The following is a 17,381-nucleotide window of genomic DNA, read 5'->3' as shown; positions in this document are numbered from 1 at the left end:
GTATAAAAAGCGTTTTTGGTTTGTTTGCTGTTTGGAGGGGGAAAGGAGGCAAGATAGGCAAAGATAGGCAAAACAACAGAAGGGCACAGCAAAAAGAATCTAAAAAGTATGCAAATGCAAACTGAACTGAAGCATCACTGAACTGTTAGATTAGATTTCAGAATTCCAGTGTGTAAGAAGGTGCCTGCTGGCATGTAAATACATTTTTAAAAGATTTCCCACAAAATAATTAACATTGAAAAAGTCCTGGACCTTGGATCGTCATCCTTCAGGAAATTTCCTTCAAGGAAAACCTCACTTCCTAATGAAACCAGATAAATGGGATTTTTCCTACTAATTTACAGTATAAAGGAGATCGTGCTGGGGCGCCTGGCTGGCTCAGTCAGTGGACCTGCGACTCTTGATCTTGGGGTTGTGGGTTTGAGCCCCATGTTGGGTGTAGAGAGTAATTAAAATTTTTTTTAAAATCTTAAAATAAAAAAAGGAGAGCCTGCTTAGCTATTTATATAGTCCTTGTGGGATTTTTAACCTAACAAGATTAATTTTAGCAACATGTTAATAATTTAAGAGCTTTGTTAGTCAAGTACTTCGCAGTTAAATTCTAAAAATCTGAAAACTCCAGGTTTCAAGTAGGAGACATTTTTTAGGACTTTCTGAAGGAAGAAAGTAACCTTTTTTCCCTTAAATGCAGTAACTTTTGGTCATAATAATGAGTTAATATATACAGTCTTAAAGGATTTATCATATTTTTCTCAATCTTTTAAATTTTCAGAGCTCATTCCCTTAAACCAAAATCGGAATAAAAAAAATCAGAATAACTAAAATTCAATCTCACACATTAGCAAAATTCAACAGATGTAAATTACTACAGTATGCATATACTGCATAGTTTGGTCACCTAGGAAGCAATATAAGCTAAAGTATATAGGGCGAAGTATGAGCTCAGGAGCCAGAAAGAGCTGGGTTGAATACAGGCTCTTCCACTTGGTTACCGAGAGCCATCTGTAAATGGGAGTAAAAACAATGACTCCATAAGGTGGTATTGAAGGATAAGTAAAATACACTTCTCAACTTTGAAGATAATGTGTTTTTAATTTTTAAAAAATTATTTTTATTTATTATTATTTTTTATTTTATTTTATTTATTTTATTTTTTTAAAGATTTTCTTTATTTTACAGAGACACAGTGAGAGAGGGAACACAAGCAGGGGGAGTGGGAGAGGGAGAAGCAGGCTTCCCACCGAGCAGGGAGCCTGATGCGGGTCTCGATCCCAGGACCCTGGGGATCAGGACTCGAGCTGAAGGCAGACACTTAACGACTGAGCCACCCAGGTGCCCCAATTTTATTTATTTTTAAAGATTTTACTTATGGGGTGCCTGGGTGGCTCAGTCAGTTAAGCGGCTGCCTTAGGCTCAGGTCCTGATCTCAGGGTCCTGGGATCGAGCCCCCTGTCAGGCTCCCAGCTCAGCAGTGACTCTGCTTCTCCCTCTGCCCCTCCCTCTCTCTGCCTCCTCATGTGTGCAGGTGTGCTCTCTCTGTCTCTCTCTCTCAAATAAATAAATAGATTCTATTTATTTATTTATTCGAGAGAGAGTGCACATACACAGGGACCAGCAGGGGGAGGAACGGAGGGAGAAGAAGAGAATCTCGAATAGACGACCGCACTGCGTGCAGAGCCCAATGCAGGGCTTGATTTCACGACCCTGAGATCATGACCTGAGCAGAAATCAGGAGTCGGACACTTAACCTACGGAGCTATCCAGGCTCCCAACATTTTTTTTTTTTTCATTATTTTTAAGTATCTCCACACCCAACGTGGGGCTCTAATTCATGACCCCAGGATCAAGAGTCACATGCTCCACCAACTGAGCCAGCCAGGCTCCCAGAGAAGATAATATTTTTGTAAGGTCTTTGGCATCTTTATATATTTTGTATTACCAGCTTACTTTTCTTTTTTTTTTTTTTTAATATTTTATTTGTAAATAATCTCTACACCCAACGTGGGGCCTGAACTCCGAACTCCAAGATCAAGAGTTGCGTGCTCTACTGACTGAGCCAGCCAGGGACCCCTACCAGCTTACTTTTAACTGTAAAACACTTCAACAAATCAGTGTTGGAGAATTCTTGTTTTGAAAGAACTGAATATGATCTGGAAATTAATGGGTTTCATGAGGCTTTCTATTAATAGTTCAAAAAGTTCTGCAGAATTAAAATGGTTACAATTTAATCCCTTTAATGTGAGGTTATTTTTTCAGATTATTTTTTTTGTTATATAATAAGGGACTTTAAGACTAAGAAAACTGTTCTTAATCCTGTCACAACACTTTACCTATTTGATTTTCCACACTCTTTTTTCAGCATCCGTCCACTAAAAGCAGTACGAATTAAGGCACACGCAAGGACTCGGGGCAGTGACAACACAGCAACACTGACGGAGCTCCAAGCACCCCAGTCACACAGTGGCTGTGGTCAGTCCTAACGGTAAGAACACTCTGAGGCAAAGTCTTTAGCTGCCTGATTCCTGATCATAAACAATATCTAAATATGCTCGCCTTCACAGTTCAGAGACTGAGCACTATTTACTTCAGAAAACCCCCTCGTTCTTTGCAGTTTCCGGTTGACAGGGCTCACTCAACAGGCGGTTTCTAATAACAAGGGTGATACACTATACTCATGTATAAGTCAATGTGTAAAGATAATCCTTAAATGAGCAATGTCCAAAGTCATTACTAAGTTTAAGTTTTTTCCATTTTCTTAATTTTCCATTTTTTTCTGTAATAAACAAATAAAATTTAATAACGAAATTTATATAGGAAACACCTGGTTCGCTATACATAATCACTATGAGTAGCAGTTAAGACAAAAATTCAGTTCCACTGTAGATTCAAGGTTCTAATTAATGATGTTTATGTGCAAATAAAAAGAATAAAATATTGCTCATTATTTCTTCACACTACTTACCTTATTCACTAGAAGATAGCAAAAGAGTACTGAATTCTCCTTTCCAAGAAGTTGAAACCATAGCAGTTGGGAAGGTTTTAACTCTTTTTGTAACCACATCTTCCCAGTTTCAGTGAGTTCTACTCCTGCCAGCTTCACCAGCAAAACACCACACGGCTCTTCTAAAAAGGTTAGGCAGAGAATTGTCTAGCTTTAATACCATGTTGCAAATGCAAATTTCAAAGTCACACGTTTCCCCCGCACCCAAAACAACTGAATATATTATGTTTCTTTACAAACACCCAGACTCTCTAGATGTAGGTCCATTTATATCTGTATTCAAGTTTTCTTTTAAAGCAACCCAAGCATGTAACAGATGGAATAATGTAAAAAACCCATTTCAGTGAGCTCCAGAACAGGATGGAGAAGCCATTAATAATAATACGCATATATGGCAATTTACAGTGCTGTGTCACTGCATGACCTCTGGAAGCAGGTTCCCATTGAACAGCATCCCCAGAGTTGTGCAGTGGACAGCCTGGACAAACCCTGGTGGTGACATTGCTGCCTGCTCACAGAGTCATCACTATTTCAGAGAGAAGAGATTTGTTTATTTATTTATTTATTTTTAACGATTTTATTTATTTATTTGACAGAGAGAGAGAGAGCCAGCAAGAGAGGGAACACAAGCAGGGGGAGTGGGAGAGGAAGAAGCAGGCTCCCAGAGGAGAAGCCCGATGTGGGGCTCGATCCCAGAACGCTGGGATCATGCCCTGAGCCGAAGGCAGACGCTTAATGACTGCGCCACTCAGGTGCCCCGAGAAGAGATTTAAATTATGACAACATCATTACAACAACTGAGAAGGTAGAGGGCTGATGAAGTCTAAATCCTGCTTGATCGAAATGGCCAGCAAATAAACATCCTAAGTAAAAAAACAAAACAAAACAAACATCCTAGGTAATCTCTCTTTAGGGAACAACAGTCATTCAAATTGTTTAAGTTCGGTTTGATTTGTTAAAGGAAATCAATCATGTCAGGTATGTTTGGGGAAAAAGAAAATCAATCATATTCCTTTACAGTCATACCTCGTTGAACAGGGTGATATTCATTCATTTGAGGGTAAAAAATAAGAACCCCTTTCCTTTATAAAATTAAAATAATACTAAGAAGATCTTTAAATATAACTAAATCTATTCAACAAGTTTTACCAAGGCTCTACTGGCTAGCAATTATTTCTCTAGGGACTGTGATAATGAGATAGGTAGGAAAAGGTCCCTGCCCACAAGAGGCTCAGTTTGGTGGGAGGATATACACCTAAACACATGATTATAGGAAAATGCGTTTAAGTACTGTAACCGCAGTGTATATAAATTGTTGTGGGTGTAGTAAAGAAAGAGGCTAATTCTGCTTGGGAGCTAAGGAGAGCTTCACAGAGGAGCTGACATTTGAGCTGGATACTAAAGAATCAACTGGAGTTCAACAGGAGCTGAGGCACTCTGGGCAAACTGTGCTGCAGGGCAGGAGGACCCAAGTAAGCAGCGGGCAGGAAGGTCTGTGTGGGTGGGGTGACAGGGGAATAGCAGCAGGAAACATCCAGCCCTTGCTCAGCTCTCCAATCTCCTCTTGGCCCCCTCTTCCCTACACCACAGCACTCTACCAGTCTCCATACGGCTTATCAAAGGAGCCAAGTTCATTTCCCACACACCCTCTGCCTAGCTAGCCCCCTCTTATTCTTCAGGTCTCTGATTAAATAACAACTCATCAATGAGGCTTTCTCTGATCACTTTACAGCTATAGGTTCCCCATTCACATGATGCCTAGTAATGCTCAAACTAGCGCTTTGCTCCTTTTCTTCATAGTTCCTAGGACAATTTTCATTTGTCTGTTGTCTATTTTCATTTATACGGTGAGTTCCCAAGGGCAGTCCTGTCTGTTTCCCTCAGCACCGTACAGCTAGTATAGGGCCTAGAACATAACTGCTGCTCGATATTTGTGGAAAGAACGCATGAATGCCTGAATGAAATAGTGAACGGCTGACTAAAAAGAGGAGGGGAGGAAGGAAACCTGGAGCCAAATTAAATAGTTCCTTGTATTTAAAGCCAAGAGTTTGTACTTTCTCCCACAGACAAAGTTATTAAACTTAAAATGACATTTTTTTTGCTATTTTACAAATAACTTCCAATGGACAAATACTAAAATAGTTGTATTATTCTTGTACATTACTTACTTTTCCATGAAGATATAATAGGTAAAGTAATAGGAATATGCTCAATTTCTAAACCATTCTCAGTTATTCGGCGTAATCGTCCACGTAGTTTAACATTCTTTCGTATAAATTCTACTGGAATATCTGAAGAACTTGTAAATTTTGATGTCTGTTGATTAAAAAAAACCATTTCATTATTATTTTCATTTTAAAATAATTATGTCAAATTGTCATCTAAACATCTAACAAGACATAACCGTGGAAAAATTTTAATTTGGTCCTTAATTTTATATTAATATTTTAGTATGATTTAATCAAAGTGTTTATAGGAGGGGGGCACCTGGCTGGCTCATTTGGAGGAGCTTGCAACTCTTGACGTTGGGGTTGTGGGTTTGAGCTCCACATTGGGTACGGAGATTACTTAAAAATAAAATCTTTTGGAGAAAAAAAAAGTATGAATACTAAGAGTGAGAGTTAATATTTTAAAAGATCTTGACAACTAGGATGATGGGCTAAAATGTAAAAGTCTTCCCCTGTACTCCCCAGAACTAGTGAAGGATATAAGAGAATAAACTATTTGTAGCATATATGAAAAAGATTAAGAACTTTTAGTTAATTGTGAACTCAAAATGAGTGAAAGTGTGACAAGGCTACAAAAAGAGTACAAACTCCCTCTTCTCTCCACTCCCCACCAAAGGTCAAACACCAAGCAACACTGTAGGGAACAGGATCCAAAACGAGAGAAGGGAAGAGACTGCTCTAAATCAGGCCCTAATGGAATGTACTGCGCTGTCCTGGGTATCACATTTCATAAAACACTTCAACAAACTAGACCAAAGCTAGAAGAGGAGGAAAAAAGATGATAAAGAGCCTGGAAACCACATCGCATGGGAAAACCAAGAATATTTTGCACAGCAATGAGACTTAGAAGTCGAGAGGGTCATTAAAGATATCTTCAAGTACTAAACATCTATCCCTTTCTAATTTTTAGGTGTTTTCACTGAAGGATATACAGAAAAAGACCCAAGAGTGCCTTGATTTTTGGAGTTATAGAAATTATTAAAGAGCGAGGGGAAGAAACTGAAATAGAACCCATGTTCCTACTCTCAAGGAATTCACAGTCTGTGTGAAGAACCTTTAAAGGCAGATCCCACTGCCTCTACCTTTTTGCATCCAATAATCCCTCAACAGCAAAAAGTTTGGTGCTGTGTTTCTGTCACATAATAGGCACTATCTGGAAGATGAACTAACAATATACAGAAAACGAGAATACAACTGCAGAGTAATACATAAATAGGTTTAAGATAAAGTATAAGGGGGAGGCCAGGTGGCTCAGTCTGTTGCATGTCTGCCTTTGGCTCAGGTCATGATCTCAGGGGGCTGGGATCACGCCCCACTCGGGCTCTCTCCTCGGCGGGAAGCCCACTCTCCCTCTCCCTCTGCCTGCCGCTACTCCAGCTTGTGCTCTCTCCGTGTCAAATAAATAAATAAAATCTTAAAAAAAAAAAAAAAGATAGGGGCACCTGGGTGGCTCAGTCGGTTAAGTGTCTGCCTTCAGCTCAGGTGATGATCCCAGGGTCCTGGGATCCAGCCCCGCATCGGGCTCCCTGCTCAGCGGGGAGCCTGCTTCTCCCTCTGCCTCTCCCCCTGATCCTGCTTTCACTCTCTCTCTCACAAATAAATAAAATCTTTAAAAAAAAAAAGAATAAAGTATAAGTGCTAAAGGGTTTGGGTGCCTGGGTGGCTCAGCTGGTTAAGCATCTGACTCTTGATTTCGGCTCAGGTCATGATTTCAGGGTCATGAGATTGAGCCCCACGTCAGGCTCCATGGAGCCTGCTTAAGATTCTCTCTCTCCCACTCCCTCTGCCCCTTCCCCTGCTTCCCCCCCCACATAAGTAAATAAAGTCATAAATACTAAAGGGTCAAAAATGGAAAGAATAAGAACATTCGGGAAGACATCTTTAAAAGAAGTGAATCCTGAGCTTGTGATAAACATCCTGCTCTCTAGAAGAGGCAAAGAAGAAGATGCCACTAACAAGAACACTGTCACTAAGCTTCAGATGGTGAAGGAAGTGTCCTAAAGGCAAACAGACAAAAGCTGGGAGCACTGTGAAGAGAAAATAATAAGGTTTCACATTCAGGAAGATAAAATTTGAAATCCAGTTCTGCCACATACTAGCTGGATGATCTTGTGAAAATTACTCAACTTCTTCGAGCATCCATCTCCACATCTATAAAAATTAGGTATAAGAACACCTGTTTCGAGGCACCTGGATGCCTTAGTCAGTTGAGCATTCGACTCTTGATTTTGGCTCAGGTCATAATCTCAGGGTCGTGGGATCAAGCCCTGCGTCAGGCTCTGCACTCAGTGGGGAGTCTGCTCGAGATGCTCTCTCTCCCTCTGCCTCTCCTCCTCACTCTCTAAATAAATAAATAAAATACAATCTTTTTTTTTTAAAGAACACCTGTTTCATAGGATTATTTTAAGTATTAAATGAAATTATGTATATTAAGTGTTTAGCACAGTACTGAACTCAATCATCATTTTTTATTTTTTAAATATGAAATTTGGACTCGTCTACCAGTAATTGAAAGAATATGAGAGCTTGGTAAACTCAGGAGGAGGGAAAAGGGGAGAAAAACAGCAATACAAAAGAAAGCCAAAGGGGAGCTATTAAGACTCCTTGTGGCAGGCCCTTGGTTGCTTAATGCAATATCCACTCCCAAGCCTCTCTCCCTTGTCATCATCTACTGTAAGGGACGGAAAAGCTAAATGGCAGTTTTCCCAACCTCCTTTCCACCTAGAGGTGGACATATGATAAAAGGATGTAAGCAAAAGGCTACTGAAGGCTTTTGGTAAAACTTTTGCTTTCCTGATAAAAGGAAAAGATCTGACTAGCACCTTCCTTTTCACTCTCCTCCTACTTTGAACATGAATATGCTATTTGGAGCTAGAGCAGCCATTCTGTGCCATGAGGAAAGGCACAGAGAATCATACAAAACTAAACTCTCTGTCGCTGAGCCAGAGAAGCAATGCCAGCAGCATCCTACCTCCAAAAGTCTATGACATGAGAAAAAAAGCCTTTTAACTTGGTTAAGCCACTACTGCACAGGATTTCTCTTACTTATAGCCAAAGTTCCCCAACTGTTACACAACAAAATTTTTTGTCCCCTAATGTTCCAATGTTCTTTTTCCACCTCCTTAGCTTGCTCTTCTCATCACTAGTCACTACTTTGAAAAGCCATAAAATCTAAGAAAAAAAGACACCAGAACTACAGTCTAAAATGAGTAACTTCATAACATACTAATATAAATTTATATTAATGAATAAGTAATTTGCATAAATCAATAACATACTACTACTGTATAACTACTAGTACTGTATAACTTAAAACGATCTATAATTGATTTATGTAATTTTTAAGGGCTAAAAAGAAATAATCCCTCAGCATTATTTTTACCTAATTTTTTTTTAAGATTTTATTTATTTGGTTTTTTTTTTTTTTTAAAGATTTTATTTATTTATTTAACACAGATAGAGACAGCCAGCGAGAGAGGGAACACAAGCAGGGGGAGTGGGAGAGGAAGAAGCAGGCTCATAGTGGAGGAGCCTGATGTGGGGCTCGATCCCATAACGCCGGGATCACGCCCTGAGCCGAAGGCAGACGCTTAACCGCTGTGCCACCCAGGCGCCCCCAAGATTTTATTTATTTGAAAGAGAGAATGAGAGAGAGAGCACGAGCTGGGTGAGGGGCTGAGGGAAAAGAAGACTCCCTGTTGAGAAAGGACCTGATGCGGGACTTGATCCCAGGGGATCATGACCTGAGCCGAAGGCAGACACTTAACCGACTGAGCCATCCAAGCGCCCCTTATTCTTACCTAAATTCTTAATCAGATCATTTAGTATTTTGACAATTTTGAAACCTTCAAAATACTAATGTCATGGAACACATATTGTAAGATAAAGAAAAAAATGGAATGAAAACAGCTAACGTTTCAAAAATTCCATTCTAAAATATATATAAGCTAAACGTGAATCACAAACTCATGGAGGTGTTAAAAGAAAAAACGTATTAGATGATTAGATAGAAGGTTAAAAATAAGTTCAAGGCACTTAATTAAAAAAAAGGGGGGGATAAAAGTTCTGACACTGGAGTCAGAGGGAAAAGGCAAGAGTTGGAAAAGATGTACTACAGTACAGTAACGCTACATAGTCAATGGTAACATAAAACAATATAGAGATAATAAATGTAGGACATAAATATACACAGAAGCAGTAAACCCATAGCGGACTGTAACACGACACTACAATTACACCCAGTGACAAGAATCAGTTATATAAAAAATACTTAAAAATCCTGAATTATCAAATGGATTCCACAATACCTATTATTAAAACATTATTGAAAAGGCAAACAATATGCTAACTGAAAGCATAAATTATTTTTTTTACATCATAGTTCTTGCTTTATTCATTAAACAGATCTTACAGATTGTTGCAAATCGGAGAAAGTATAAATTATTAAGCGCTGAAGGACAACTTCACTGTAATCTAAATCTAAAACCACTATACAAAACAATTTCGAGACATTCCACAACAACTGAAATGCAAATTTAGTGATTATAGCATTTGAGCCAACTAAATCCTTTACAGATTTCTTTTTAAGCGTGAAGAAAAGTGATTATGGAAATGCAGACTCGGCAGTAACTTTCCATCAAATCCTGTGGATGCGTTACTTTTAAACAAACATCTTAAGATAGGTTTATTGTTCTAAAATAATATTTAAAACTTCTAATATGAATAACAAAATGATACATTGCTTGAGAGAAAAACAGTCTTGAAGTGAGAAGAAATTTTAACTTACCATCCGAATACTTCTTAGAAGTAACATTGTTCCAGCAATGGCCATTACGGTGCTGATGTTCTTCAGAAAGAGATTAAATGATTAATTCTCACTAGTTATTATTCATAATTGTAAAAGTACTAATTGGAAGGGGGGAAAAAAGAGGACTGACCTCCCTTTAACTGTCCAAATAAGGCACATCCTTCAACTAAAGGCCCATTTCTCCCAACAAACTGTCTTAACTGCCCACGTACTCATTAATCTTCCCCCTTTTCTCCCAATTTGGCATGTGCAGTAATTATATGTGTAATATTGTATTGTTCTTTATTGACTGTTCCTTTTAACCATGAATTCCTTAAATGCATGAATTGGTCTAATACTTCTTGAACGATGCCCACAGCAACTTGCACAACCCTGAGTCTACAGTGGGAATGTAAATATTTGGTAGAAAATTTAACCATCAAAACCTTAAAATATAATGCCGTGGATGTTTATGTGGGTAAACAGTTGGGAAGAACTTATTGATGTTTTTAAAGTGCTTCATTTAAACTGAAACAGCCTGGGACACCTGAGTGGCTCAGCCAGTTAAGCATCTGCCTTCAGCTCAGGTCCTGATCCCAGGGTCCTGGATCAAGCCCCACATCAGGCTCCCTGCTCAGTAGGGAGCCTGCTTCTCCCTCTCCCTCTGCTCCTCCCCTTCTGCTTGTGCTCTCTCTCTTAAATAAATATTTTTTTAAAAAACTGAAATAGACCTAAAAGAGTTTAATTTAAAAATAAGCACCCTGCAACTCCCTCAACAAGAGTGATAATCTAACATGCTTTCCTTCAATAAATATAACTGGGTATGTAAGAAATGAAGCTGGAAATATACACAAGGGAAGAAATGAAGATGCTAAGATTGGTCTCAGTGTTGAAATGAAGCCACTTAGATCCAACTCTGATCTTGATAAGTCAGTGAAAATTTTACAATTTATTATAAATAATTAATTTTATAATTACCAACACATAATGCCTTTTGTTTGTTCTATTTCCTATTTACATATAAATAAAAAAGGAAATATACACAAGGATACATCCTGTGATTGGGATATTTGGAATAATGTATCCATGTGCCAATTTATTTTATTTTTTAAACATTTTTAAAAAGATTTTATTTATTTATTTGATAGAGCACAATTAGGCAGAGCGGCAGGCAGGGGCAGAGGGAGAAAGAAGCGGACTCCCTGCTGAGCAGAGAGCCCAATGTAAGCCCTGGGATCATGACCTGAGCCGAAGGCAGAGATTTAACCGACTGAGCCACCTAGGCCCCCCTCCATATGCCAGCTTAAACATCGTTTCCTCTCTTAATCTATTGAAATCATTTTTTAATTTGAAATAAGCCATGAACCAATTTCTGCTTCACTAGAAGAACCCAGGCCTTGTCAATTGACACGTGTGTATCTACCATTCACTAATGCCACCAATACGTATCTAGCACTTACTAGGGACAAGAGCTGTACCGGTGAATGAAACAGCCATGGTCCCGGCCCTTGTGCTGCTTGGCTGAAGAGCATTTGCAAAGCTGATAGTCCTACTCAACTTCTCAGAAGAATTTAACAAAGTTAATCATTCTCTCTGAAAATATTCTCTTCACTTGGCTTCTAGGACACCTGCTTTTCCTGATTTTCCTCCTCCGCCTTCACTGTTTCTTCCCAGTCTTTGCTGACCTCCTCCTCTTCACTTCCCAAATTCTAAATATTAAGAGAATCCCTCAGATCCCGGGACTCAATTCTAGGACTTCTTCAGTAACTTTTCTGACTTGTTCCAAGATGCCATCCTAGCTTTAAACACTACTTGAGGTTTATGCGGTTCATTCCTAAAGTTGTATGTCCAGTTACGATCTCCCTTCATCTGCCTCGATAACGTCCACAACTCTATTTAGAATTCTAATGACCATCTTCAAGTTCACGCATCTCCACCTTCAAGTTCACATGTCCAAAGAGTTTCCTAGATTTTCCCAACAAATCACTTGACCCCCAACTCCTCCATAGAAGCAACTGTGACCACATCATCCACCCAGTGGGCAGCCCACTCGATTCCTCTTTCTTTGCACCCCACCCCAAATCAACCACACCAGCCCCAGGGAATTAGCCACAATCTCGTCTCGCCCGGTCACCTAAGATGTCCCACTCTTGGTCGACCTCCAGTGCCCTCTCACTTCATTCAAAACATAAGGCCTACAGGACCACATGCCCACTCCATCCCCCCTTGGTCTCCTGGCCCTCGCCGTCCCCCACTGCTCTCGGGGGCCGCTGAAGCCCCAAGCGGTGCTGCGTCTCTGAGGTGTCCCCGGGGCCCACCACGGTCCCCATTAGGCAGAACTGGCCTCCTTGGCCCGCCGCGCCCATCTCACGCGGCGAGCCCAGCCGAGCCGCACTCTCGCCCCCCCGCCCCGCAGCCCCTCACTCGCGACCCCGGCGACGTAGCCCTCCGCCCCGCCCGGGCCCCCGCGGTTCCACTGCGCGTGGCCTCCCGCAGCCCGTCTCCCTCAGGCTCGTTCCGCGCGGCCCCCCGCCCACCGCCTGAGAGGCCGGCGGGTCTCCGGTACCCGGACGAGGCGCAGGTGGTCGTCGGCCCACTGCGAGACCCGCGCCACCACGTTGGGGGACGCTCCGTCCCGGTCCCGCGGCTGCGAGGCGGGGGCCACAGGCCGCCCCGCCATGTTCCCGGCGTCCCGCGAGCCCGCGGCGCTCTCCTCGGGCGGACGACAGGGGGCGCCGCGCTCCTCGGGCGGACGGCGCGGATCCAGGCTGCCCAGGTTGTTGGGGCGCAGCGGGCGGACAGACAGGGGTTCTCGTCTCCGCCGCCTGGGAGTGGTCTGACGGCTGCCTATTCCCTCCCCACTGAGTTGGAGACCTGCGACAGTGACCCCCACCCCAGCATTTATGCAGGGGTTTCCGCCGCGCGGGACATCTATGTGGGGCAGGGACCGGGCTGAAGGCTTCCGGGCCATGCTGCTGGGGAGGGGACATGATCCGTTCGTGACTTCAGTTAACCCAGCCTTAGCGTGCGTTCCGCATCTGCAATGTAGAAAGGACATTGAAGCAGTCCATTACTTCCACCTGCTCCCAAATATAACGAGATGCATGTTGTATTTGAACTGTGCTTTAAAGTTTGCACAGTTGCTTTGTAAGCCTAACATCACCTGCTCTAAATTGTTGAACTGTTCATTGATTAAATGTAGAAAGCTGACTTTGTTAGTATACTTAGTATATTATTAGTAGTATTAGTATATTAATGTATTTTTAAACAAAATTTAGATGCAGGACAGTGTAATGATATGGTAACATTTGTGTAAAAAAAATGTGTGTGTGTGTGTACCATGAAAAGCTATGCAACCTACAACAGTGACTGCCCCTAGGGAGAGGGATTGGGGAAGGAATGGTTGGGAAGTTTAACTATCTACGACCTCTAATAGAACATTTTGCAACTTTGAAAATGTGCATCTGCATTGTTCAGTTTCATAGCTGATAGCCACATGTGGCTGTTGTGTGTTTGAAATGTAGCTGGTACAACCGAGGAACTGAATTTTTATTTTTTTAAAGTAAGCTCTAAGTCCAACCTGGGGCTTGAACTGCGAGGCTTTACTGACTGAGCCGGCCAGGAGCCTCAGGAACTGAATTTTTTTTTTTTAAGATTTTATTTATTTATTTATTTGACAGAGAGGCAGCCAGCGAGAGAGGGAACACAAGCAGGGGGAGTGGGAGAGGAAGAAGCAGGCTCCCAGCGGAGGAGCCTGATGTGGGACTCAATCCCAGGACTCTGGGATCACGCCCTGGGCCACAGGCAGACGCTTAACGACTGTGCCACCTAGGCGCCCCAAGAACTGAATTTTTAATTTTATTAATTTCGTTAATTTCAATAGTGGCTAGTGGCTATGATTTAGGACTGTGCAAGTATACCGTGGGAAATTTTTTTTTACCTTATGCACATATTACCTTAGAAGTCAAAATGGAGCATGTTATATTCCTAACACATATTATGAGGGGTGCCTTCAAGGAACGCAGTGCCTCGGTGCTAAAGCTAAAAGAAAGTAAGTAACAGTGACTAACACTTAGGTCCTACTATGTGCCAGGCACCATTCTAAATACTTTTCACGTATTAACTCCCTTGATCCTCACAGCAAATTTATAAGATAGACACTATTATTAATCCCAATTTTAAAGAGTAAGTATGTAGAGTGATTAAGCCAGTAGCTAAGGTCACCCAGCCAAGAAGTGGTGAGCTGGGCTGCTGTGCTGGCATTCAACTCAGCCAATTGGCGCAGTCTGTGCACTTAACCACGACACTGCCTCCCACAAAGGCAATCAGCTAAAACACAGAAATCCCTGTAAATTTCCAGGGAGGGTACAACGCAAATGATATTGGGGAAAATCCAACTAAGAAGATACACAATTACTATGTCAAATAAAAACAAAACTTCTGTATATTAAGAGATTTTGAATAGCTTTAGTTAATAAGTAGAAAAAAATAAGATTTCTTCACAGGCAATTCTGTCCCCAATTCTTCCTTTCCTGTTTCAATGTCCTTTCTGCTCTCTCTCACTCTCACTCTCCAAGTTGAAGACAGCTGTCCGTTTTCCTGACTTTCCACCCCAAACAAAGTCTTTTTTTCTATACCCCAGATATTAGCCACCTGGTGTTTCTAAGTCCTCCAGATATCTCAAAGGGTCCTCCTCAACATTTCAAAATCATCCCACAAATCATTGGTGTGGGAAGGGTAGCACCTGCCTCAGGATTTCTGCAGATTGAGAGATTTAACATTATCCTGGGGTAGCTTCACCAAGGACCCCTGCTCCTTTTGATGTTGGTGACCTCTGAGAACTCAATGTACATGTTGCTTATATGAGTAGAGAGGTATGCGTGAAAACCACGCTTAGACTCATTGCCCACCCCTCAATTTCCCACAATACCATGAACACAAAGACTGAGTCTGTATTTGACTTTTATTGAAGGTTTCATATTAACTATGTGGAATGGTAATTTAAAATAAATTAACTGGGGGCACCTGGGTGGCTTAGTCAGTTAAGTGTCTGACTCTTGATCACAGCTCAGGTCTTGATCTCAGGGATGTGAGTTCAAGCCCCATGTTGGGCTCCATGCCAGGTGTGGAACCTACTTAAAATAAATTAAATACATATATACATACATACATACATACATACATACATAGGGGTGTCTAGGTGTCTCAGTCGGTTGAACATCGGACTCTTGGTTTCGGCTCAGTTCATGATCTCAGGGTCATAAAATTGAGCCCCGTGTCAGCATCTGCACTCAGCAGGGAGTCTGCTTGAGATTCTTTCCCTCTGCCCCTCCCGTCTAAAATAAATCAATAAATGAAATCTTAAAAAAATAAAAATCGATAAATAAATCTTTAAAAGCAAAAACAAAAATAAATTGGCTGTATATTAATGTGAATGTTCCCAGAATCCAAAGAAAAAGAAAAAAATGAATATTTAATGGGGACTCCCTCACAGAAACACCTCAGTTTCTGGCATTGGTTTCCAGTCAAGGTTAACCATTCCATTGTGTTATAGACTGAATGTTTGTGTCACTTCAAAGTTCATATGTGACATTCTCAGCCCTGATGTGATGGTATTAGAAGGTGAGATCTTTGGGGGGTAATTAGGTTTAGATAAAGTCACGAGAGTGGAGGCCCTGTAATGAGATTACTGTCCTTATAAAGGAGGAATAAAAACCAGATCTCCCTCTCTCCCGAGAGAAGGTGACAGTCTGCAAGCCAGGAAGAGGACTCTCAGCGGGGACCCAATCTGCCAGCACCTTAATCTCTCGAACTTCCCGCCCAGGCTATGGTAATTTGTCGTAGCGGTCTGAGCTGACTAAAACACCTGTGTGCCTCAGGACCAGGACGTAAGCTCATTAAATTCCTTGCTGTTCAGGGGCACCTGGGTGGCTCAGTCGGTTAAGCATGTGCCTTTGGCTTAGGTCATGATCCCAGGGTCCCGGGATGGAGCCCTGCATCGTGCTCCCTGCTCAGCTGGGAGTCTGCTTTTCCCTCTCCCTCTGCCACTCCCCATCTTGTGCTCACTCGCTCTCTCTCTCTCTCTCTCTAACCTTGTGTGTCAAATAAATAAAATCTTTAAAAAAAAAATTCCTTGCAGTTTAAACTACTCCCTTGCCCTCTTCAGGACGGTCAGGAGTGATCGAGGTTGTCCTCTTGTGATCTCCTGGTCACTCTCTCTTATTCACTGAAGACTAGCTTCTGACTTGAAGTCTTTCTCTTCAGTTCGAACCCTGTTATTGCTCTGATCTCTCAAGTGGTTGACCATCTCATGCCCGTGACTTTTTCCTCTACCCCAAGTCAGCCATCCCCTCCCATGGTTATACTCTGGGGCTTGTCTTTGCCAGAAATTACCATATCTGCAATCACAGCCCTAACACCACCCTCTCCCACCACAACCTCTTGTTCTTCTGGTGCACTAGTGAAACTTACGGCAATAACTCTTTGAACTCAGTTAGGATGACCAATCCACTGAACGACCATGTCCGTCTGCCATCAGCCCTGTCTAGTCTTCAATTTCCACCTTATCTGGCTTGGACTCTGTGGTTTTGCATTATAATCACTCCCTTAAAAATAGCTTCAACTCCAACCCCCTCTGCCTCCTTTGCACTTGCCCAGCAAAACCCCAACATTGCATTACACCCAACTTCCACCAAACAGTTGGAGTCCAATATGGAGAGATCCTCACCCTTTTTCAAGAAAAGCTGCAAATTCAGACTTTTATATGAAATTGCCCTGTTTTGAAATTAAAATTGTTGGCAAAACACTGTACTAGGTACAGAATATGTCTTGAGGCAGAAACTACAGACTTTCAGTTTATTACCTCTGCTTGAATGGCTTTCCCTTATGCTTCGAGTAATCTCAAAACTCCTTAGGCTGATATACAGGGTGCTACATAATCGAGGACCTGCTTATTTCTCAAGCTCTTCTTTCCTACCCCCCACTTCATTCATTTTGCCTCAAGCACACTGAGTACATCGATCTCTCTGTTCTTCACACATGGCGAGTTCCTCCCTCTGCCTTAGAGGGTTTGCACTTACTGTTTGCCCTGCCTCGAACGCCCTAAAACCTCATCCCTCTCATCCTTCACCCCCCACCAAGCTGCATCCTTAACCTTCAAGTCTCAATTTAAATATCATGCCAGGCGGGGTGCCTGGTCAGTCAGCATGCGACTTGATCTCGGGGTTGTGAGTTCGAGCCCCATGTTGGGTGTAGAAATTACTTTAAGATAAAATCTTAAGAAAAACAAACAAACAAACAAACAAATAAATATCATATCCACAAAGCGTTCTTTTCTAAATACTCTATCTCAGGTAGTCCTCACTAT

The 17,381-nt window shown here is 41.7% G+C and overlaps 1 protein-coding gene across 5 annotated transcripts in view; it reads right to left on the bottom strand.

Moving 5' to 3' along the window:
* Positions 1-13,157, bottom strand: part of CUNH3orf33 (chromosome unknown C3orf33 homolog) — a 28,738-nt gene extending 15,581 nt beyond the window's left edge. Inside the window, exons 1-5 of one of the 5 annotated variants that reach the window (XM_044383511.3) lie at positions 12,582-12,667; positions 11,476-11,724; positions 10,016-10,075; positions 5,170-5,317; positions 2,963-3,123 (exon numbers count right to left, since the gene is read on the bottom strand). In XM_044383511.3, the coding sequence (XP_044239446.1) occupies positions 2,963-3,123; positions 5,170-5,317; positions 10,016-10,075; positions 11,476-11,547 (441 nt within the window). In that variant the 5' untranslated portion in view covers positions 11,548-11,724; positions 12,582-12,667. Of the gene's footprint in view, positions 1-2,962; positions 3,124-5,169; positions 5,318-10,015; positions 10,076-11,475; positions 12,390-12,552 lie in introns of those variants that run through there. The other 4 variants (XR_008960672.1, XM_026497336.4, XM_026497338.4 and 1 more) reach the window with 4 other exon arrangements.
* Between the last annotated feature and the right edge of the window lie 4,224 nt (positions 13,158-17,381).

This window comes from Ursus arctos, unplaced genomic scaffold (assembly GCF_023065955.2).
Source record: "Ursus arctos isolate Adak ecotype North America unplaced genomic scaffold, UrsArc2.0 scaffold_20, whole genome shotgun sequence".
Taxonomy (NCBI): Eukaryota; Metazoa; Chordata; class Mammalia; order Carnivora; family Ursidae; genus Ursus; species Ursus arctos.
Note: the sequence above shows the minus strand (reverse complement) of the source record. Positions and strands in the feature narration are given on the sequence as shown.